This window comes from Dermacentor albipictus, chromosome 7 (genome assembly GCF_038994185.2).
Source record: "Dermacentor albipictus isolate Rhodes 1998 colony chromosome 7, USDA_Dalb.pri_finalv2, whole genome shotgun sequence".
In the NCBI taxonomy this organism is placed as follows: domain Eukaryota; kingdom Metazoa; phylum Arthropoda; class Arachnida; order Ixodida; family Ixodidae; genus Dermacentor; species Dermacentor albipictus.
In genome coordinates, this window is record NC_091827.1 from 73,541,701 (window position 1) to 73,566,248 (window position 24,548).

Consider the following 24,548-nt stretch of genomic DNA (forward strand, 5'->3'; position numbering starts at 1 on the left):
GCATGGTTCTGCTTGCTTTGGTGACGTAGAGGGACGCTGCTCGGCACGGCAGCAAAAGTTAGCGAATTGACTTTCATGCTGCGTCTCACTTCAATGCGACCTAAGCATCGAAAGCACAGCTCATTCGAAGCTACCAGCATTCGGCGCATTTTGTCCACATCACAGGTCGCATTCAAAATACGCATCGCCCACGTGGCGTACGCAGTAGCCACCGGTACTGGCAGGCTTAAGTCTCAGTTTGACTTCGCTGAGCTCAAAAGTCATAAGTATAGAACCAGCCACTTTCTGGGTATGTACCTGGGCAATTAGAGCTATCGCTATAAAAGCAAACTATTCTCATCACCAAAAACTTTATTGGCAGTGTTATGGTAGCAAACACCACTGACACGTACAGATACACGCTACGACCGTGCTGTCGGAAAATGATTCATTTAGCGCTAAATGGAACAAGAGGGTATCTGGGCGTTTCAAAATAGGAAAAAAAAGACAGTTGGAACGAATATGTGCCAGCTTTCGGCAGCTTTGTCAATATGTGGTGCTCATTCTCACCACGCTCCTGACTTTGACACTGTTTATGTGTATTTCAGTAATCCTTCATGACCACAACCTCCCACTTTGGTTGCAACAATAGCTTCAGTTTTGACGTCGGTTGCCGCACTTCACTGAATGCGCATACATAACTCGCTGCGTAAAAGACGCAAAAATGTCTTGTGGTCCTATTGACCAATTGATGTTTTGTGTCGTAACTATAAATTCGATGATTTGATAAACACACAAGTGGAACAACAAGAAAACAGTGTCTCTTAAGGTCTCTTTAAAGAAGTGAACGGTGAAAGCCTACTATTTCAACTCTTACCATTCGCCTCTTTCTACTTGCTGGTTCTCTTTCTATTTCTTTTAGTCATTATTGCTCACTACTGAGCAATTTTATTCATTTGTAATAAGTTGTGGTTATTACAAGCCGTCGTTAGACATGTTGCTCTTATCCTAGTCATTAGTTGTCATTACAAATCATTTCAGTCATTATTAGTCAATAGTGGTCATTATTAGGAGTCTTTAGTCATTTCTAATCAATTGTTGTCGTTGCAAGTAGCCGTTAGATATATTGGTCATCCGATAGTAATTACTATTCATTACAAGTAATTTCAGTCATTATTAGTCATTACTGCTCACCAGTTAGTATGTTTAGTCATTTTCAATCAACTGTGGTCATTACAAGGTGTCGTTACGCATATTGATCATTTCTGAGTCGGTACTAAGGTACTAAGGTATGGGGCTGGAGCTGTCAGGTTAATAAAGATGCTGGATAGCAAATTAAGAACAATGTAAACAGCACTGGAACGAGAAATGTAAGGTATAACGCTATTAGAAAGGAAGAGTGCTCTGTGTGCCATATAACAAATGAGGATATTCGATGTTCCAGTTGGCATTAAGAGAAAGGAATGGAGTGGGCCAGGCCACGTAATGCCTATGGCAGATAAGCGGTGAACCATGGCAGTAACAGAATGATTGCCAAATGATCGCAAGTGCAGTCGAAGATGACAGAAAATTCACTCGGAAAATTCATAGCTGCAAGTTTAAATCAACTGGCACAGGACAGCAGTATTTGGAGATTGTTGTCAGAGGCCTTCATCCTGCAGTTGCCATAAAAGTAAGGTGTTGATAATACGGTGGTGAGGGTACTGCGCCAGGACCGCAAAATAATGCCATCCCGGGACCAGCAATCTTAATTTTGTGAGACGTAAGAACCTTCTTTACGTGGCGAAGAAAATTGGCACGTATAACTGAGACGTCTGCCCTAATATCAATATAAAAATATTAATATTAGAGGATTTTCCGAAAGTGCTTACTGCGCTGGTTGTCCTTCAGAAGCTAGGAAGTCTAGTTTTCCTGCAAGAAGCAATAGCTAAATGACGGCGAAGAAGAGCCATGGTGAGTCGGTGAACCAGGCCGACGGCAATGCAATGGAGGCGACTGGACGTAGTGTATAGCTTCCTCAGAGATTTTGAGTGCAGAAGTTTCGGTGTGAGGTGGATACTGGCATGCAGCGTGTAAGGGACCCGCTGCGGAAGTGGCACTGAGTGGTCCATTGGCTACAGCAGTAGCGAGCATGACACTACATGGTTATAATGGCTCATTTTCAGGACAGGGGACAGGAAGAATGCACAGCGGACGGTCGCAGAATTTCAAATGATCTTTACTGAGGAAAATTTACACAAAGGGCAGTTGCTGGCAGAAACATTTGAAACAACGTTGCCGCAGCACATTTTGACGGCAGAAAAGCAGATCATGCTGTCCAACCTCAGTAATGAAAGTCCTCATCTGTGCAGGGATAAAGAGGCTTTTCTAACCCCGCTCTAACCAATTCTGCGCTCTTTATATCCGCAGACTTCGACAGCTATGGTGCAAATATATCTGTTCTTTACTTGGTAAATTGAGTGATGAGGTCGTAATTCAACCTTCTCTGTCATTTTTATACAAAATGCTTCAAACGATTCCAGATCTTTTTGAGCCTGAAAGCTTGGAAATAAGCAAGTGTCCCGGTACACTGCAGTACGCGGGCACATTTTACAATGATAAGCCAAGTCCCCCCCCCCCCCCCCGCGAAGGCCTGCAAATTTGCTCAATGCCCCTGCTAACTGTAATTAACATATCAACCAGTAGTGCTGACGTAACATTTGTCACAAGAGAGCAGAATGCTGCATACCACCTCTTTTTAGCAGCTTACAAGGATTGCGACATGCTTTTTTTGCGAACTTTTGCTAAGTGCGTTGAAAGTTGACAGTCCCGTACATATACCCAGTCACCTCTGTGGCACGTAACCGTACGATGCAGGATCACAAAGGTCGGCTAACGAAAACGGCGACGTAGGGACTATATTCATAGGGATACGGCGTATTATGCTTCTAGATACCTTGACCACCCGCAATAAGGTGGGTAGAGAAAAATTTGGGGAAAAGTCCAATTGTTGCTCGACGTTTGAAACCCCGAAATTGAATTTAGAACGCGTGACATCGGCCTTCATCCCTTATCATGAGGATGCAGCAGTTGTGAAAAAAAAACGATTCATTCAGCAACACTTAACCAGAGGCTGCACTGTACAGTTTATTTTGTTTTTTCTCGTCGGACTTGTGCCCGAGCACAGACGGTCGGATCACGTGTTAATACAATCAGCTATAGGGCTTGACCTAACGTTCCGTGGAAGGAAATTATCTCTGTGTGGGGCCCGGACAAGGCGAAACTGAGCGCATTTGTGTTTTAGAAGTGCTTTAATATAATCTATTATATTAAGAGAAATAGAAGCGCAGGAATTGCCTGTTTTGTTTTTAGTTAAATTATATCAAGCAGCGGTAGGTTTACCTTGGACCATTTGAACGTGCTCTAAGGGCCGTTGAGTTTGTTTATTTCGTGTCAGCTGCAGCACATTGAAAAAAGATACTGTCATTAATCTCTTGATAGCTTCTATAGGAATATAAAACCGTCACAACAACAGGTCACGGACAAGGACAAAGTGTGGTGAACGTGAGCGAAATTTAAGTAAACATGTGCTGCTGCTGAGCAATAGGCCCACGTTGACGATGCATGGATAAAAAGAAAGGCAAGAAAAGCAAACTACTCAAAAAAGTAATAGTTATGTGTGTTGGCGCACTTTAGTTGACATAGGTATGTACACACTAACAAGAGAACTGTCAGAAACAAAAGGCGTATTTAGAGTCACATATGTATGCCTAAATAGGGCAGGTCACGCAACTTTATTGACAGCTGGGAAATTTCCGAGCTCAAAATATACGTTATTTAGGACAGTATACTAGAATGTCAATAATAATTGTCATTGACCTCCACCACTTGCTAAGAGACTTATTAGCAACGGGTGCGAACGGGTAGCCGTTACAAGCGTTCGGCGAAAAACAGCAACCACGAGCGCATGCAGGTAGGGATGGTGCTGCGGCGCAGGCAGGCTACACTTCTTCGTTACAATTTTTTGTGAGCACCTGCTCTTTATGTACTGTTGGAAGCTGCATGGCAACTATCACGCCCACGTAGATTCTTGTACGCGCCAGCGAACTGCAGCTTGAAGGGTTCCTTCACAACGCATTCTAGTTTACCCCGGTGTCATAGCGCTTAAACCAGCGTATCGCCCAGTGTGATTCACCTCTGCGCTGGCTGCCCCAAACGCTGTGCTAGTGATTGCCTGTGAGCCCTCCTCTTCTCAGTAGAATGCATTGTTGAAAAACTCGCTGTTTTCACGTTGGACGGCACGAGATAACACTGGCTTTTGCAATAGGAAGGTTCCGCAAGTCCTCCATCATGTACGAATGATGTGTGAAAATTTGGCTTAATAATGGAGACGTGCACGTGTTCCGGCCGCAACACTCACAGAATACAGCAATGAGCAATTTGCGTGCAACCCGTTAACGTCCGTAAAACATCGTGCTGGTCTTCTTCTCGTGCAGGAAAATGTTAGAGCTCGTAGGAAGAAGAGACGCTGTTATACTCTAATACTGCCTGCATATATGCTCTGGCAGTCGGATCTGCGCCGACACTGAGAGGCGCAGGCGAAGTTCAATAGTATATAGATTTTATTTTTATAGCCATTAATTAAAGTTCCAGACAGCAAACAAAGAATCAAACAAAGCGGAGAGAAAACAGACCACAGAAGCCCTACTTGTCTGCGGGTCTGTTTTTCTCATCTTTGTATGCGCTGCTTTGCGCTGCATGGAACTTCTTACAATTGAGCGCATAACAACTTTTGCAACTTACGGTACTTTATATCCCAGTCGTGGCCAAGCTGGCCGTCATCGCTACCTTGTTAGCGAGTATTGACGAGAGATATATGCTTTAATTTCGTTTTCTTTTTTACGCTCTAGGGATTGTCACTTTCACATGTACTCAACATTCATATAGATAGACATGTATACATCACCTGCCGCACAGTATCTATCCAAAATCACACTAATATGTGCAAAATAAAGCTGATTTATAAGCTTGCAGCGAAGAGTGTCAATTATACGATAGAAAAAAGTTGTCCTTCCTGTCTCAACAAGAACCAATTAGCTTTAAGCCTCAAGGTTGTTTTCCGCTTAGGAATTGTGGCAATTGACGTATCATGTTTTTCATATGAAATATTGCAACATCTCATAAGTAATCGTTATTTTTTAGATATTAAAGCTTGGTATTTCAAAATTGTTCCTAACAACAACGTCATGACATCCGTCCATGTATACGATGAGCTGGGAAAAGATTTTCCAACTGATGGCCTCGTAAGTATGACAATCTTCGCTTCATATTCCCAGTGTTGTGCCCACACTATTCACGTACTCACCATATTTCAAAACCTCTGTTAGTTCGAGATACATTTTAAACCATCAACTGCATGGGCCTGCAATCGTTCCCTAATGTTCTAATTAACGCCATATGCCAACGTGGCTATACAGGAAACACATGACTTCATTTAATAATATGCAAATAGAGAGCCAGACATTATTTGTAAATATATGTCCGCACGTTCTCCAACCAATATAAACATAATTATTGAAAAATAAATGTAATTGTGCGCATTTACTGCCGAATTTCATTATTCATAAGCCGTACCATTTCTTGGGGGAATGTTATAAGGTATTTTTTTTTGAAGGGATGGTTTGCTGATGGAAGCTGGATCTCAGAGCTGCCACACCTTCATGAGCCGGGGCTGGGGCTTTCTTAGCCACTGTGGACACTTACCTTAGTTGCCTCTTGTTTTCCTGGCAGTGACAGGCAGAAGAAACTCAAATTAGCGAGAAAAAAAACACAGCTCGTGGATCAGCAGGCAAGGATAGCCACATGAAAATTTCTTGCACCAAGGGGAATGAAGCTCACAAGTATAGATGCTGATTCCACAAACAGCGGTGACTGAGTTGGAAAGCTTTTCTTTAGGTTCTTTTTATGCGTTGCATATTGCAATCCCTCAGTTCAGCCCTTGGGCGTGACCGGGCAGCCACCAGTTAAGCACGTGACGTGACGTCACGACAGCCGGAGGAAAAGCTGGGCCCCAACTCGCGCGGTCGCGCGTTGCCGCAGCCACCACCTGACTCCCGCTCCTCCCGCTAGGGGCGCTGCGCCGGCGCGTGACGTCACGGAGGAAAAGCTGGGCCCCAACTGGCGTGGTCGCGCGCGGCCGCATACTGCGCGGCCGCGCAATATGCAACGCATTCTTGGCTTAACCAAACTAAGCCTGGCCATTTTTTTTCGTGGAATAGGTGCCTTCGCGAATCAAATCAAATTAAATAAAATCTTTATTTTTCATCAGGTGCTACAGATGGAGGGGCTACGGGAAAAAAGCTGCCACTTGGTGGCTTGACGAGTCCACAGACCCATAGATAAGGTAGCGTCTAGACAACACCGGAGCATCAATAAGCGATAAACAAATCAAGACACTCGATCAAAGCAAAATAAAAGAAAAAGTCCTGAGCCAGATCAATCAAATGCAGTCAACACAAAAGAATGAACAAGCGATAAGCATATCAAGAGACATGATAAATGCAGAAGAAAAGAAAAAGTCTTGAGCTAGATAGAACAAACACCAAAATAGATGAAGTCACGTTAGTCAATGAGCAAACAGGTCTCTAAGTGTACCAGTGGAACTAAATAAATCAATATTCGGTGACTAATGACAGTCAATGATATTTACATCCGCAAGGTCACCTGCGATTGTGTCGTAGGAATACGGCTTCCAAAACATCCTCATATGACTACGGTCCTGATTATCTTTTGCATAAATTTTTAGGGTAGCGAATACTTTTTAGAATCTATCAACCTTTCTGTCGGATCATATGGCATTTTTCATGTGATATACGGGGCCGGCGGCGGAGAGTAAGTATGACCTGGCACAATACTTACACTTCATGTTAGCAGTCTACAGGGTATCAGTATGCGCGAGCTGTGAAACCGCTTCCTAAGATAAATGACCACGGCAGCTATTCTGGTCCGGTTGGTAGGACATAACTGACAGTAAATCGTGCAGTGGAGCGAACAAATTCAGAGGGTAAGCCTTCTCTTTGTAACTCACGAAAGATTATTTGACGTTGATTTAATTAGCAGCTGCTGCCAGTTGAATAAGGCCTTCTAGTACGAAGGATATCGTGACATCATCCAGATAGTCATGAAAAGTTCATCTACACTCACACGCTCACGAGAAGTAATGTAGATAAAACGTCATAAACAAAAGTAGGTGAAGTAGGTTATTATTCAATAAATATGGCACATAACCTTTGCATACATTGGCAAAGAGCAAGAACGAGGAACTAAGCATTATATTTGAACTGAGAGAAATCCCACGCATTGATCACATTTTTTGGGGGCATTGCCCTTGACTTTAATAAAATCGTGCCAATGTTTATAATCAATGTCAAACTGCTGTAGGTGACAAAAGTTTCGGCAGCATGTTATACTGCCATGACATGTGAATGCGAAAGCATGCCGCACACGTGGTTATTAAATTATTCGTAATTTATGAGGGGCCACACTTCTTGTAGGACATTACGAGCCGCAGCGTGAAGGGGACCTGTGGCACTGTAGGTCGTACTCCTCTACAACACATGCCAGCATTTACTGCAGCCAGGGGCGCGCCACTTATCTTGCGAGTGTGGGGGTCAAGTCAGTTCTCCCTGCTTCTGTGCATATATATATATATACAGCAAATTAGAAGCGCGTATGAAGCGGTTTATTGACGTTTCGGCCGGGGTCCAGCCTTCATCAGAATACATTGCGTGGTGTCAGTACAGTTAATATACATGTGCCTATCAACCAACTATTTTATGTGGTTGATATATATGTATATATATATATATATATATATATATATATATATATATATATATATATATATATATATATATATATATATATATATACTTGTGCCGAACAGCCCAATTACACTCCTTCAGCTGGTCTTCACGAAGGGACGGCTATTGCTTGCACAAATACGTGAAGTGCATGATAACCGCATGAATGAAAATTCGCTAACTAGGCTTTCAAATGATTACGTATGGCAAATAATGCAATGCACAAATTCTAGCCACGTAGTTTGCAAGGTGAATCTGCATGGAACAAATTGTCAGGATGACAGGAGTTTATGTGATGACAACAATATTATTTCATGAACTTTGCGGAGAAACGCCTTGGCATTCCAGTTACTCTTGTGGTTCAGTGCATAAAACGACGTTTTGTAAGGAAAAAAGAGGAGCACCAGTGCACTTTCACCCCTATTTCGTCGGCACACGATGTCATCCGCAGAATTCTTTTCAAGTGCATAAGCCTCGCCTTCTCACCAGCTATAATTTGTAAATTGCAACATGGACCATAAGAATATTAGTTAGGAATTTCTTTATTAATTTTTTTTTATTATACGATTTTGCATTCAATATTTTTGTGCACGTAAGGTCCGCCTCTTCGAGTAGTCACTTTCATAGAAGAGAATTGTACTATCGGTCAATGGTTCTCCTAACAAAATTTTTAAAGTGTTTGCTCAGTATGTACACAGTGTCTAAGTTAACTTCAGCCAGAATTTAAATATATTCAAATACCACGTAGTGGGACATAACAACGTTTATGTTTGCCGTCGATTTGAGATACTCAAATATTTTTTTCATTCAAGGAAATTAGATTAAACTTGTGTTAATAATATATTAACTTCTCAATTATTTCATTAAATGAAAAGTCTGAATAAGAAAATTGCATATCGATGTAAAAAACTCCCGTTGCAGCTTGCTCTTCCTCAATAAATGCTACTTAAAGCATTTTTCTCGTGAAAGCAGCCCTCGAGTGCGTGCCAAGCGTCTGGAGCGGCCAGTCGCGCGCCAATTTGGCATCAATTTCACGCCTTGTTTCACGCTTGAAAACACTTTTAGGTAGCACGTTTTAAACAACCGAAAGCTGTATTGGGAGTTTTCCATGTCACTCTACAATTTTTTTCTTTGATGCTTTTCATCTAAATATACTATCGGAGAAGCTGAATAAATATTACATTTCAGTTCATATATTGTACCTTCAAGGCCCGAAGGCGTTACAGAAGGGAGTGGAACGAAATACAGAGCATGTGCAGATAACATGGTATAATAATAAAAAAATTAGAAAGTGCGGATTAACAAAAGTGTTCTTCAATAGAAGTTCTAAAAGCAGATGTATCGGTTATGTTAGCGATTGAGACCGGCAGGTGATTCCATTCATTGGTAGATTTAGGAATAAATGAATAATAAAATAGGTTTGTGCGATAGTGTGGAACGCTAAATTCATGCCGATGGTCAGTACGAGATCATATGTACGCAGGCTCGGACAAAAGTTCGCTCTTTAATTGCGCATTGTAATCATAAATTTCGTGCAGCAGTGATCAGCGTGCTAACTTTTTACGGGATGGGAGGAGAGGAAGGTTTAAAGTAGCCTTCATAGATGTTACGCTTGATGTCCGAGAATAGTTAGTAAGAATGAAACACGCGCTGCGATTTTGCATAGATTCTATTGCATTTGTTAAGTAATCCAAGCCAGGGTCCCATACAGAAGAGGCGTATTAAGCTTGGGACGTATTAGTGTTTTGTATAAAAGTAGCTTTAAGTTAGCGGGTGCCATTGAGAAATTGCGATGGAGGTAACCAAGCGTACGGTTAACATTGTTAGTGATGTGGCTTATGTGTGCTTGCCAGGAAAAATTATATGTTATGTGGGCCCCTAAGTATTTATAGGAACTGACTTCTTCACGTACAGAGTTTTTCAAATGATAGTTCGATAGGTTAGATGAAGCAATATTGTATTAATTCGCACTTTTGGCGGTTAAGTCGAATTTTCCAAGTGTCGCACAAGTTAGTTACTTTGTCCAGATCAGATTGTAGTTTTAGAGTGCCAGAATTTGATCATATTACTCGGTAAATGACACAATCGTCTGCAAATAGCCGATAATGCAATGCACAAATTCTAGCCACGTAGTTTGCAAGGTGAATCTTCATGGAACAAATTGTCAGGATGACAGTAGTTTATGTGATGACAACAATATTATTTCATGAACTTTGCGGAGAAACGCCTTGGCATTCCAGTTACTCTTGTGGATCAGTGCATAAAACGTATAGTTTAGGACAAGACGCTACACGGTTAGGCAAATCATTAATAGAAATGAGAAAAAGCAAGGGTCCGAGAACAGAACCTTGTGGCACCCCGGAACTGCAAGACAACGCGAAGAATCAAAATTGCTAGCTGAGACAAATTTCAATCAAAAGAAGTTTTCAATCCATGAGATAATATTACGGTCAATGTTAAGTGTATTTTATTTTAGACAAAGTAATTTCTGAGAGACGACATCAAATGCTTTATAAAAGTCTAAGAAGATGGTGTCAACGTGAAATCCGTTATCCGACGCGGCACAGATGTCATGTGTAAATGAAACAAGTTGAGTATCACAGGAAAACAATTTACGGAACCCATGCTGGCAAGATAAAAAAAATGAATTTGTTATTAGGAAGTTGATTAGAATACAGGCTCTAGAATTTCGCATGGCACAATTGTTAACGAAATTGTCCTTTAATTTAAAGGTGAATGCATGTTACCAGACTTAAATAATGGAACCACCGTGCCCAGTTTAAAGTCCATTGGTAATGAGCACGACAGAATAAATTGCGAAAAGATGTTGCACAAAATTATGGATGAGTACACTTCAGTATTTTTCAAAAATAGAATTATTATCGTCAATTCCTGACGATGACGAATCTTGAACTTACCAATCAAGTTCACGACACCATCGTAATCAATTAACATGGGTTCCATCTGAGGAAAATTCATCTTAACAATTTCAGGTAGAGCAGCACAGGGCAACGCGTTATTCAAATGATTTAGAAAACACTTCATTGAGTACAGAACAACATTCTTGTTGAGCAACAGCACCATCTACATCAGTTAACGATATTGTGTTACATTCGGAACCCTTAGCAGTTTTCCAAAACATTTTAGTATTTTCAGTCAGCAGAGATAGAAAAGTAATGTAAAAGAAAACGCATTTAGCTTCTTTGACTGCGTGTTTAAACAGTGAAGCAACCTGCTGATACGCACGCCAGCTATACGTTGTGTTCCGTTTTATATTTTGGCGAAACAGCCGCTTCTTCCTGTTCAAGATACGTTTTAAATATGCATTAAACCACGCTGCTCGATGGTTACACCGGACAACTCGGAAGAGTACGTATTTTTGTACTAATTGATTACCTTATTTTAAAAAGCGACCAGTTCTGTTCAGCGCTCCGAGTGTAAAAGTCTGGCATATATTCTTCTACAAAAGCTTCAAGTTGTGTGTTCATTGATGCCTAGTCGGCTTTACTGTAGTCTCAAATGTATTTTTGTCTGCTATTGGGATGGTTGACGTTTTCCTTAGGTTGGAAATGAACAAAACAATGATCGCTAAGCCCTGGCAAAATACTTAAAGAATTGACAAGATCCGGAGTGGTATTCAAAACTAAGTCAAGGATGTTAGCACTGGTTGCTGTAGTTCGAGTTAGTTGAGTAATCAGCTGAGTAAGATGGACGGACGGACGGAAAAAACTTTAATAGAAAAAAGGACCTGCGAGGTTGCCAGCCCGGGCTCAGGCCACCCGGGCATTGTGTGCGGTGAAGAATAGCCTTTCCACCGCTGCCCGGGCCCGCTGAATAGCCCATAATTGGTCGTGTAGTTCTGAGCTAGTCAGAGCGCTTAGCCATCGCTCCTCGAGAAGGTCCGGTTCTATCTTGTCCTCTACGTATACTGAACCGATCTGTGTGCACTTCCACAAGATGTGTGCCATGTCTGCGTGTTCGGGTTTGCAGAGCTTGCAGCTTGCGTCTGGATATTGTGTTGAATTTATTCTGTTTAAGTGTACTGGGTTTCGGAACGTTCTGGTTTGAAATCTTCTCCAATCTGTTTCTTGAGACCTGTCGAGTTGTTTGTGGGGTTGTGGGTATGCTTCTCTTTGTTTCGTGTAGTGTGTCAGTATGTCGTGGTACGTGACCAGTCTGTCACTGTCGTCTTTTATCGCCTCTTCGTCGTCGTCGCCTCCTCCGTCTTCTCCATCACCTCCGCCACAGTCCTTCCCCGGGGGTTGCGGGGTGTTGGGCCGTCACTGTCCGTGCCGCGGTGGGTTAGTGTTCGCGCGACTCAGTGGGCCTTCTCGTTGAGGTTGGGAGGGGCATTCATGGTAAATTCTCCCATATGTGCCGGGATCCATTTGAGGTATTTGGGTGTAATTGTGCCGTTCTTAAAGTCTTCTGCTCTGTGGTTCAGGATTTTGGCCGCCTCGGTGGAGACCCAGCCCTTTGTGAAATTCCTAATAGCCGTCTTCGAGTCGCTGATTATTGTTCGGTATTGTTGCCGACCGCTGATTATAGCCAATGCTATTGCCGCTTCTTCCGCTGCCTCCGACGATCTAGTCCTTACGGAGCCCGCAGTCACGGTCTTTCCTTTCGTGCATACGACCGCCATTGCGAAAGGGAGTTACCTTTGTCAGCGCCGACACCACCATTGCCGTCCCTGTTTCGGGGGTACCGCGCGGCGTCTACGAAGAGCACCCCCTCTCGCGCGCCGTGATTTTTGAGAATCGTTTTCGTGCGGCATTTTCTTCTCTCGACATTGTGCACGGGGTGCATGTTCTTGGGGATATTTTCCGTGTTAATTGCGGCTCGGACGTCTGGGTGAATCTGCATCTTGGGGCCGTTCATTCCGTGGTAGTTTATGCCGATCTTTTCCATGATTTCTCTGCCCGCCTTGGTTCCGGTGAGTCTTTCGAGTTGCGCTATTCTCTGTGCTTCTGCGATCTCCTCCAGCGTGTTATGCACCCCGAGTTGTAGTAACCTTTCGTTTCTTGTGTATTGGGGGAGACCCAGTGTTGTTCTGTACGCTTTTCCAATGAGCGCGTCGATCCTGTCTTTCTCGGCCTTGTTCCAGTGGACGAATGCCGCCACGTACGCGACGTGGCTGATCGCGAAGGCCTGAACGAGCCGTACGACGTTTCTTTCCTTAATGCCCCTCCTGTTGTTGGAGACTCTCTGTATGAGCCGAATGGCCGCCATGACTTTCTTTTCCAGGCGTGTTATAGTTTCCGTGTTTGTTCCCCTGGCTTCGATCCAGAGACCCAGGACTCTAATCTTTTGGACCATGGGTATCTCCGTGCCTTTCCTCGTGGTTAATCTGATTCCCCTTTTGTGTAGTTCCGCCACGTCTCTGGACGGTTTGCCGGAGCTCCTGGGGCGGTAGAGCAGCAGTTCCGATTTTTCCGGTGAGCATTCAAGTCCGGTGCCCTCTAGATGGTTTTCGATTGCCTCCACCGCCCCTTGAAGTCTGTTCTCCATATCACCCTCGCTTGCGTCTTTCGTGGTCCAAATCGTAATGTCGTCTGCATAAACGGTGTGATTAATGCCTTCTATTCGGTCCAGTTTATCCGATAGTCCGATCATGACGAGATTGAAGAGCATCGGTGACACGACGGACCCTTGCGGCGTAAGATGGAAATCAAAACATAAATCAAGAAATGCCTTGCTATCACTGGTTGAGTCGGATACAGTTGGCAAAGGAGAGGACCAGTTTATGTTGGGCTACTTGAAATCCCCCATTAGGAAAATGGGTGAGTGTGGAAACCTTGTTACGATGGTATTAAGCAGCTCGTGAAGCACAGCGCAAAACGTAGAGGAAGTGCTCGGTGGCCTATAATATGCGCACAAAATAACATCGCGGTGGTTTATTCTAATTCCTGCGCAGACTGCTTCTAAACCGGAAGATAGAGGAATGTGAAACGAATCCAGCCTGTCGCTCACTGCGGTAAGCCTAATTTAAGACTAATTAATCAAATATGCGGAATGAAAAAAAAATAATTTGAGTATCTCCAAGCGACAGGAAACAACTGTACCGTTGTTTTGTCCAGGTACGTGGCATTTGCAGCTTTTTAAACTCTGGCTAAAATTAGTTGGGACACCCTGTCTATTGTGACGAGGTTAATTGGCGGAGGAATGAGAGCGGCTAACGCGGTGGTCAAACAGCGGCCTACAACGAACGCTGGCCACTCATCATCTCCAGTGCAAGGTGGGTGAAAATGAGGGGTCAGCGTGAGTCGCCTTCACTACAATTATTCCCGGAAACAAAAAGGAGCCGTCCTGGGGATCTAAGAGTTCGCCACGATGAGCGGGTACTATGAGCGGGCTGTACGTCTTGAGGCACTGCGTATGGAAAGTATCTCGTCTCCGGTAGTGCAGATTTGAACGCGGCGTGATTGGTTCGTTGACGTAATTCACGGAAGATGTTTTCACCCTTGCTGCGTCTTCACGGAAGACGTAGCAAGGGTTTTCCTACTTCGGCAGTACTCTCCAAGAGAGACCAGCTTTACGCTGACGACACAACCATCTTCTCCTCAGACAAAAGTCTTGATTCATTCATGCGCAAGCTTAATCACGACGCAGCTAATATTGTAACCTGTTGCCGACTAAACAGACTACACAATAATACAGCCAAATATAACTTCGTCAGCTTCTCAGCTAAACAAAAGAACATCTGAGTGTATTCATGGCTAACCTTTGCTTCCAGTGCATTTTATCCTACTGATAGTGTACTGTTTCTTGGGGTCATGTTAGCTAAACACCTAAAATTTGATGAGCATGTTTACTCCTTAACAAAGAAGTCAGTTTATGGATTTAGAATATAAATTAAAGTTCCCAATTTCTTTATAGTGAAGACGCCCATCTCCCTCTACTATGGCTATATTCACACGCGCTATAATTATTTCATGTCATCATGGGGAAACACGTATCCCACGCATTTATCCACGCTACAGCATACTAAAAATCAAGCAAATTGCATCATTACATGTAGCAGCTACACATCGGAAGCATCTCCTTTGCTCAGATCGAACGGAATTTTATTGTTACAGAAACTAAATAAGTACTCAATTGAATACTTGTTTATAAATATGTTAACGGAAAGCTCCCATTCCCTATAATTACTAACAGCCAGTATCCATATTCCACGTCTACCCGTTTCGCTTCTGCCGCCAGCTACTGGCTACCAAAACCTAGAAATAACTATGGTGAATTTACTACCAATTTTTCAGCCACACTACTTTCGAACTCAAGACCGTGTCAAATTAAGATGCTCTCTGATTTTTACACATTCAACTCAAACCTTCGTAAATTTTTGCACTCAGTATAACAATTTGGTTATTATACTAATAAGTGCTTTGTACCAATAATTATTTCACAGCGTTAGCTAGTGACTAACTTAATATGGGGTCTTGCGTGTTTACATGTAGCTGCTTTGTATTTAGATATCCTACTCATTTGTAATGGGAGGTCCCCTGTAGAGTCTGTTGACTATGGGACCTCCCTCTGTATGTATATAGGTATAAATCCCATTTGTAACCTTTTCATTAAGCACAAAAAAAACGCTCAAAGACAGGGCACTCTCAAGGGGCTGCATAGGCAGGAAGTGACAGTCATACAAGCACGCCAGGAAGGGAAGCGGGTGCATGGGTGCTCGGTGCGGCTGCTATTCTAACATACCAGGTAAGATGAAGTTAAGGCCTGTATCATCTGCATTTCTCAAAGTGGTAGAAACAGCTACACACTCGGATGCACCAGTCCGGTACGGGAGAATGGTATCGATAGCTTGCGACGGATGGCGTCCGTACAGTAAAAAAAATAGCGAAAAACCAGCGGTGTGCTGTATGGCGGTGTTGTATGCATAGTTAGAAAGGTTAGAATGAGGTACCAATTTGAGTGGTCATAGTCGACATACATTGCAAGCTTGCCGGATGGGTATGCTTCAATCGTTCAGTGAAGTCGTTTCTTTGAGTTTGATAGGCGGTAGTTGTCCGAATAACAACGCGGCACTGACCGCGAAAGGCCTCCATGACATCGGACAAAAGGCACGCCCACGGCCGCTGTGCAGTTCCTGGGTTAGACCATGGCGGAGATCAAACTGCGGAGGATGAACGACGCAACGTTGCGCGCCGTAACTTCTAGTAGGATTGGGGTTTCGGCGTATCGCGCTTAATGATCTATTACGACAATAACACATCGGTTACCAGCAGTTCCTAGATCAAGTGGTCTATGCAAAGCCACACAGAGCAAGGCGGAGGCTGTAGAAAACTTGGCGACTGGAAGCCAGAATACTGGCGGGGTTCTCAATCTTGGAAAGATATAACAAACTTTCGAACGCAGCTGTACATTCCACGCCGATAGGACCGCTGTCGAAGATGTTAGTGTGTTTTGAAAACTCCCGAGTGCCCATACTACGGATCACCACGGAATGATGCACAAAATTTAGAACGCAGGCTACGAGGTATGTCGAATAAACGCTGGTGGTCTTCTGAGATATAATTACGTCGGTGAAGCAGGTTATTGCAAATTCCTAAATGTTGAGCGAACTGTTGAACAGCGTGCGAGTTGTTGGTTGAGTGCACGAATCGGAGAGAAAGCCTATAAGTAAGGCAATCGAGCGGTCCTTTTGCTGGTCGGAAGCGATGGTTTCAATGTCAATAGACGAAATGCTAGACTGAGACGCTGAGGTACAGGAAATCTTGTCGGCCAAGGGAGAGCCTGGCAAGGCGTGGGCGTCGGAATGATGGCGTCCATTGCTGTATATGACGCAGTTGTAAAGGTCATGTAGCCGAAGTGCCAAGCAAGCAAGGCTACCTGAGGAATCTTTCAGTGAAGAGAGCCAACAGAGTACATGGTGGTCTGCGTTTACATCGAATGGGTGCCCGTACGAATAAAGACAGAAGCTTGTAAGGGCCCTGATGATGGTTAAACATTCTTTCTCCGTCACACTGTAGTTGATATCGGCTTTTGCCTTCGTTCAACTTGCGTATGCAAAAGCGTTTTTCCCGGATGCGAATTTACATTGCGCAAAGACAGCGCCAAGGCCGACGCTGCTAGTGTTCATGTGCACTTCCGCCAAGTCGTAATGACTGAAAATTGGGGGTGAAGTAATACAAAGCGCAGAGTCACGAAGGCGTCGTCGCACTCCGGTGACGATGACCAGACAGTGCCATTGCATTAAAGCAGCTTCAAGGGAGATATGATGGCTGGAAAATTTCGGATGGACCGCCTGACGTAGGAGCAGAGTCAAACGAAACTACGTAGTTCTTTTATTGACGTTGGTTTAGGGAATCCAGTGACGGCGCGAAACTTGGTCGCATCGGGGAAGATGCGGCCCTTGGAAACATTCGATAATCATTTCAACACGCTTTGGGACCACTTAAGGTGCGTGGTGGAGTTCGCAGCATAGACAATAACATCGAGATTGCACATGCATGTGTGCCTATTCAAGCCATGCTAAACCGTTTCCATCATGTGCCCAAATGTTGCTGGCACATTACAAAGTCTGAAAGGCATTGCGTTAAATTCTCATAAGCCATGAGGGGTAAGAAATGCTGTATTCGTCACGTCGACTTCTTCAACTGGCACTTGCCAAAAGCATGACCGAAACTCTAATAAAGAAAAAAAATTCGGCGCCTTGAAGAAAGGCTGCGGCCAGGTCTGTGAACGGTGGGAAAAAAAATGCTTGCCAGTGATCTTGTTAAGGCATCGGTAATCTACACAGAACTGAACTCAGTCACCCTTCTTCGCAAAAAAGGACAAGAGCAGATGTTCACGGACTATACGAAGGTGGAATCACCTGGCTTCAAAGCATGCCATCGACTTGCTTCTTGATGACATGACGCTCTGAAGCAGATACAAGATGCGGTCGTTGTCACAATGGTGGTTTGAAGCCGGTGTCATTGGCATGCGTAACAGTGGACGTCCTGCCCAAGAGACCTTGCGTGACGTCGAAAGGAAGAACGAATTTCATTCAAGACACATGTAAGCTGGGAGTGTTTGCTGGGAATGCGAATGGGAATGGGAATGTGGGAGTGGGAAGAATGTGGAAATGTTCACATCTTCCTTCGCGAGCACATTAAAGCGATTGGGCCATAGTTACCACAGGTGATAGTTCAACTTTACCACGTGCGAAATTAATGATGGTGCTTTTCCGACTGCCCGTCCATGAGATAATAAGGCCATGAGAGCACGAAGAAATAAAAAGAAACTCAATGGTATACACGACGTCCTCAACCACCACACGGGCCGTGCTCACTGTGAGTAGGTGATAATGCTGAGCGCTCGCTTTGGGAAAGCTAAAGTGTTGTCAGATCATACCGCAGTGAGCGAAAGAGTTCTGCATAAATAACAGAGGTTCACGTGTCCACGAGAGAAAATGAGCATACATGTCCAGCACAATCTTCCATTACATTTGACAGGAGACGGTGAAGATTTTTGTAGTTGGACAGTACCGCAGTCCTTGCCTCGCTAACTTCGACTATTAGTTTTCATCTTCTCGAGCAACACAACAAGGTTGAATCACCGATAGTGACCTGCCACGCGGAGAAGGTCGACGGCCGGTAACGTTCTTCGGTCGAAGAGCTGACGGGGCCGAAGATGAGTTGTAAGAGCTGTAAATGGCCTTGGCACGCATGTGTCGCGGGACGTCGGAGGTGATGCAGCCCCAGTTGGTTGAGCGCGTCTATCAAAGCGGGCAATATGATTGGCGTAGCCACAGACAAATAACAGTGGCCGATTGCCGGGCATGCGACAAAGCAGGTCCATTCCAGGTCACAGGACTAGGTGGACGCGGCGTCGCGTGAGGCAATGAGACGGACATTTGTGGTAGGGGCCTGTGTACCACGTCGGCGTAACTGAGGTGCGGAGCTGCAGGTGCAGCGGATGGTCGGAGACTGATGACTACTTCGAAGTAACTGAGACGCGCCACTGCAGGGATCTGTTGGCTGTGGAGAGGCAAGACCCCGGTAGTTGCTTGCTCCGTCGCGTAGCGGAGTGAGGACCGAAAATCTTGAGCAGCCTTTTGAATATGCTGCGGCTGAGCGAATGGCACTAAGAAGAGCTGGCGCCGACTTCCACACTAACAAGCGCCTCTATCTCAACGAGCAGCGCTGACTGGTCGGAAACGGCAGCCAGTCTAACCACATGTTGGTCGTGCGAATGAAGTCGGTGGGTCAAAGCCGCGGCCTTCACAGCTCCTCGTAGCTTTGACCGAGGGTAATTATTTCTGTCACAGCCCATGGATTCTTCGCAAGGAGCATGTTGAAAGCGTCACCCTCCATTTGCTTCCGAATATTCTTGATTCTCCCTGACCCTAACATGGCCGTGTCGACTCATCTGGCACAAGTCTAGAATGTGTTTGATGAGACTTGTGATTCACCCGACTGCTGAGCTCGTTCCCGCCAACACAGCTCTGCGTGCATCTTGAGAACAGCAGAGCGACCAAACACGTCCACGAAAGAGATAAGCTCTAACCACGACTAAAATTCCCCGCCAGGACCTTGTATTAGAAGCCGGCCACACCTGCGTTGTTCAGTTTTTCAGTTTTCTGGCATCATCCCATTTGCTGTGCCCACTTACCCTGTCGTACGAGCACAGGTAATCGTCCACGTCATTCTCATTTGCGCCGCTGAAAGCAGCGGCGTGGAGTGCGCCGGAGCATAACAACTGATTAGTCTGCTCGGGAATCTGCGTGTGATGGGTCACTTTGGCACTCTGGCAAACATCGGTGTTAACGCTTGGCCAGACGTAGCCTTGTGTACAAAAGCTCTGCGTAGCTTTGATGCTGGGATGGCAGATGTCGTGAAGGGATTCATGAAGGAACAGGAGCTAGTGCCTTGTCAGGGCGACTAGCTCCTTGCTAGTCGCCATGACAAGGCAGGAAGACTACGCCAGGTGCTTCAGGAAGAGCTCCTTCAACAGCGCACCTTTCTCATCGAGATTGCTTCCGCCCGGGAGCCGTCGCATGCTTTTGAGTAGCTGGAAAAGGTGGCGATCTCTAAGCTTCTCGGAGCTGAGCAGCTTCGGGAGGCGTCACCTCTGACGCCATGTTGCGGTCCAAAGTACTCTGAGTTGCTAGTGTGCGGAATACTCCAAATGAGTATTGATGACTTCCGCCACCTCGTCAAGAACCATAGGATACCAGTTGGCAACTAAGCGGTGATACCGAGTAGTATCCGATGGCATGTGGAGTGGATAAAAGCGGGCTTCGTCCAGGGGGAACGAAACTTGCGGCTCCTTGCGTGGCCAATCGAAGCTGCATAGCTGCTGCGTCCAGTGGGCGAGAGGTAGCGTCAGGCGGGAGGTTGTCTGGGTGCGATAGGCTGCTGGCGTCGGTCATATCGTAGTCTGGAGTCACCAATGTCATGAACCGAGGTGTTGTAGCAGAGTTCCAACACTAGTGAAGAGCATAGCACGCCCTTATAATGGACTAGCGCGTACCGTGCGTGCGGGACGAGCACGCGCCGCCCCACTTTGTGTTCCTCATCGTTTGCAGTGCCGACCGAGAACGCCGACCTTCAGCTTCCTCGCGTGGAGGCATTGCTAGTGGTATACATAACTAATGCCTTTGGTCAATGATGCACCGTACCGTGTACCTAATATTTCAGATGTCGTTTATAATATCGGGAAGCGTGAACCGCATGAACTGCAGCTTCATGGAAAAAAGGAATATTTCTCATGGGTTGTTCCACACCTGTCTTCAATGTTTCCCAATCAAGCTACCGTGCACTCGCCATTGCACTCACTTCCCTATGACTGCAGCTTAGGTATTTATATAAAAAATAATCCCGACCACACTTTTTAAGCTCCACATGAAAATGTTCCAGAGTGCTCGAGAAATTGAATTATGACTGTAAATGGCCGCGCACAATAGCGATGTATTGTTATTTTCATTTCAGACTCACAATTGCATTCAATGATGAAAACAGCAAAAAGAGCCACTATTACGCATCCACAGGGTTGTTCCCGGGAGATCTGTTCACAGTATATATTCGCAACACACCTACTGGTTGGCTTCTGCACCCAAGTTTTCAGGAAACAGCGGATCTCGTACAGCGTGACAAGTATCACGATCTCATCTCACCTATATTTACCCCTGCAAGCATCATAAGGACGTTCTTAGTAAGTAGGAATGAAGAAGGCTGTGGCGTGGGCTCCCCCAATGTTTACAATTTGCCGTGCCGCCTATATATGTATTTCACGTATATATACATTTATTCGCGGTGTACTAAGAGCAGGAATCGAAAAAAGAATGGACCCCGGTTGCTTTACTTTTAAACAGTTTCAATGTGAGATGTTGATTTTATCATTTTTTGAAATGTATGTGATGCATATGGCAATGCCTTTAGTCTAGAGTGGGCATCGTCTCACTGTACCAGTGCTAGAAAATGTCGGTGTAAAGGATGCGCATTGCTACTGATTTTGAGCAACTGCTTCTGCTGTTGATCTAGGCCGTCAACCAGTAAAATCATATCTGTTCTGACGCTAGGACGCTAACCTGACGTTGAAGAGCATTGGCTATTGGGGATGATCTCGTCGTTGATACCTGAGCCGATTGGAGTATGGCATACTACCTAAACCCTGTGTCGATATATAGTACTCGGATCCCAGACTTCCTCACCTCGTTATAAATATATGGAGCTGTGAAGCAAATTCTCACGATGCGTGTCAATATGATGTTTGTTGAGCTATTCGGACTCAAGTAAACCCTCTTGTCTATGCAGCGCAGTGAGAGAAAGCTTCAGCGTCCGCATCTTACCGCAGTAATGCGGAATCATCATCGTCCTCACATACTGACACTGCATAAAGCTAAATGGCATCCTTCGCGCACCTTTTTGGCAGGGCCGTGTTATACGCAAAAATGGGCGAATGCCATCGTTTTTTTTTCCTTCATTACCCTCACGATGTAGGTACTGTTCGCACCTTCAACTTCAAAAAAAAAAAAAAATCTCACACTCCTCCCCCTCACCCTCACCTGTAAAATATTATCCTCCTTTTCTCGCCGTCACGCAGAAAAGTCTACCATCCGCGTCTCCCGTTTTCTACAATTTCAAATGAACAATTTGCTAAACCTTGCGAGCTCAGCTTACAGATCCGGTTCTCTAGCGCCACTACTCATTCAAAAGCATGTCCTACTGCTTTTGTTTTAGGAGGTTGGCCAAAAGTAGGCAAGACATTTCGAGCTCACTCAGGCTCACTGAAAGCTTGTAAGGGGTGTGTAAATGAACTAGCTGCTTCACTCTTCGGGGATTGTAGCGGCAGAAATTATGGGACACAGAGTCATAAATGACGGGAACAGACGTGCACTTTCCTACGCCCGCGTCTGTTCCTTGGTTTCTGTGTACGCGTCCCGCAATTTCCGCTGCTACAATCCAGAAATTACATTTTTTGCTTGGAGCTCAGTCGAACTGAGAGTCACATAAATACTGCTAGGCCGTGCTCATTCGCACTCAGACTCACTAGAATTATACTTGGACGCGATGTCGCAACCTGAAACGCGGCAAAATTCCATCCAGCCGTGTTCACTAGTGCTCGCTCAATCTGACGCGTAAAGGCCACCTTGGCCCAGAGACTTACGAACTGATATTTGCTTAGACATAAACATATCCGCCGGAAAAATACCTTTATATGAGGGCTATACGTATATTTCGAATATACGTATAGCTGATATTTTTCGATATCAGCCAGCCTCAGTTGGACTCCGACTCAATGGATGAAACTCATCTGCATTGTTGTCGCGTTTATGCGGAAAGGACGTGCAACAATATTGAGGTTTTGCTCTTGTTATCGTTCTTATTATATTACATGGCCGTTGTGGCTCAGAAAGTAACACCATAGAAAAAGAAATATAACAAGAGCGGACACTCGGCGAAAATCGGACAGAGGAAATACGTCACGCTATAGCATTACCGCCGACCGTTTGCGGCCGCGAGCATCGAAAAAGAAAGTGAAATGAGATTAACAGAAATTGTTTTTTTTTGTATTTCTTCGCAGCAAAAGTAAAGATATCTGCGTATAAATAAATGAAAGTTTGCGGCTTCATTCCATTGCCTAGTGACAGGCAAATCGGCGAGTGACGAGCCAGATGGTTGCATCATTCGTCAGACACACCGCCGAAGCGATGGAGATCGATTAGATTATGGTGTTTTACGTGCCAAAACCACTTTCGGATTATGAGGCACGCCGTAGTGGAGGGCTCCGGAAATTTCGACCACCTGGGGTTCTTTACCGTGCACATAAATCTAAGTACAGGGGTGTTTTCGCATTTCGCCCCCATCGAAATGCGGCCGCCGTGGCCGGGATACGATCCCGCGACCTCTTGCTCAGCAGCCTTACACCATAGCCACTGACCAACCACGGCGGGTGCGATAGAGATCGGCCGCGCATATGAGCGTTGGCCTGTTCGGACACCCGTCTGCCTGTTTTTCTATCTTGGAATTTAGCCTGGTTTGTGGTGGCCTCCCGGTGAATTCTTCCGTTCCTTCGGAACTTCGATATGGCACCATGGCACTACTGGACTACGGCAAGGTGAGAAACTTTGTTCGACATTCTGCGACGCACTTCAAGCAATTAGGCGCATTGTCCGGCACCTAGGCTTGACTTGTGACGCAGTTATCGAAAATAGCGTGGCCGTGGTGGCGCAGTTAATTTGAAAGAACGAATCTTACTGGGAGATGTTTGCGACGCTTTCTATGAGCCGCAATATTATTTTTACTCATTTCGGTAGTTTTTGGGCACGGTAGTCGCGCAGGGTGTTGTAACCCAGTTTCGCATGTACTGAATTTTGCTGCGACAAGTTTTGGCGCTTTCTCTGACCGCCAACATTATTGTAACTAAATTCATTACATTTCGGAGTACCTTTCGAGCGTAGTGGGCGCGCCTGGCGCTGTGACGCCGTTAGCGAAAAGCAGCTCGGCCGTGGTGCGCAGTTTCGCACTTTAATGCACCGACAAGACAAGTTCATGGCGCTTTCTCTGACGCCCCACATTGTTGAAAATTGTTTGCGGTACTTCTTTTGTTGCTTATGAGGCCCGCTCCCCGCGCCTGTCGTGACGCAGCGAAAAGCAGTTCGGCTGCGGTGACAAAGTTACTTTGGCGTGTACTGAATCTTACTGCGACAAGTTTGTGGCAACATTTATGTCCCCGCAACAATTTTAGCCTTCTTTCGGTACTCACGCTTGTCAAAAACGCGATGAGCGACTGTCTAGAGTGATAAAACGGGAGTGTGTTCCTTCGGCCGGCAGAACGCGCAAGAGATAAACCAAGGAGCTCAAACGCCAGGAACTGTAGTAATTCAAAATTTCTGTCTTCTGAGCGGCACCAACGCATTTGTCTTGAGTGCGAGTAGAAGAAAAAGAGCCTATAGTGTTTTGGCCACCTCTGTGTCTTCGTAGGGTACTATCGCGTCGGATGTAGCCAATTCGGTAAACGCGCCGTAGCCCGCGCATTCGTGCTATTAAAGTGCCGGAAATAAGTCCCAGGAAGAGGGAAATGCTTGGAATTAGAATGTGTTTGGACTATGCATGGTATTGTTTGAGATGAGTCGGGTATTTTGTACGCCATGTGTGTAAATACGAACTGTTTTTGTTTGTAATGCCGCCATTCACCACGTTCGCACGCTCCTCTATACGCATTATTCTTGCATGTTTGTTACCGAAATAATACTTGCTCATAATTTAACTTTTTCAGCTGACGTCGCCTGGA

At 45.0% G+C, this 24,548-nt stretch overlaps 1 protein-coding gene across 2 annotated transcripts in view; it reads left to right on the top strand.

Annotated features, from left to right (window-relative positions):
* The window catches only part of LOC135916089 (uncharacterized), an 81,519-nt gene that overhangs the window by 43,598 nt on the left and 13,373 nt on the right, over positions 1-24,548 (top strand). For both annotated transcript variants that reach the window (XM_065449320.1, XM_065449321.1), the window contains 3 exons: positions 5,161-5,261; positions 6,764-6,849; positions 20,744-20,966. In XM_065449320.1, the coding sequence (XP_065305392.1) occupies positions 5,161-5,261; positions 6,764-6,849; positions 20,744-20,966 (410 nt within the window). The remainder of the gene's footprint in view (positions 1-5,160; positions 5,262-6,763; positions 6,850-20,743; positions 20,967-24,548) is intronic.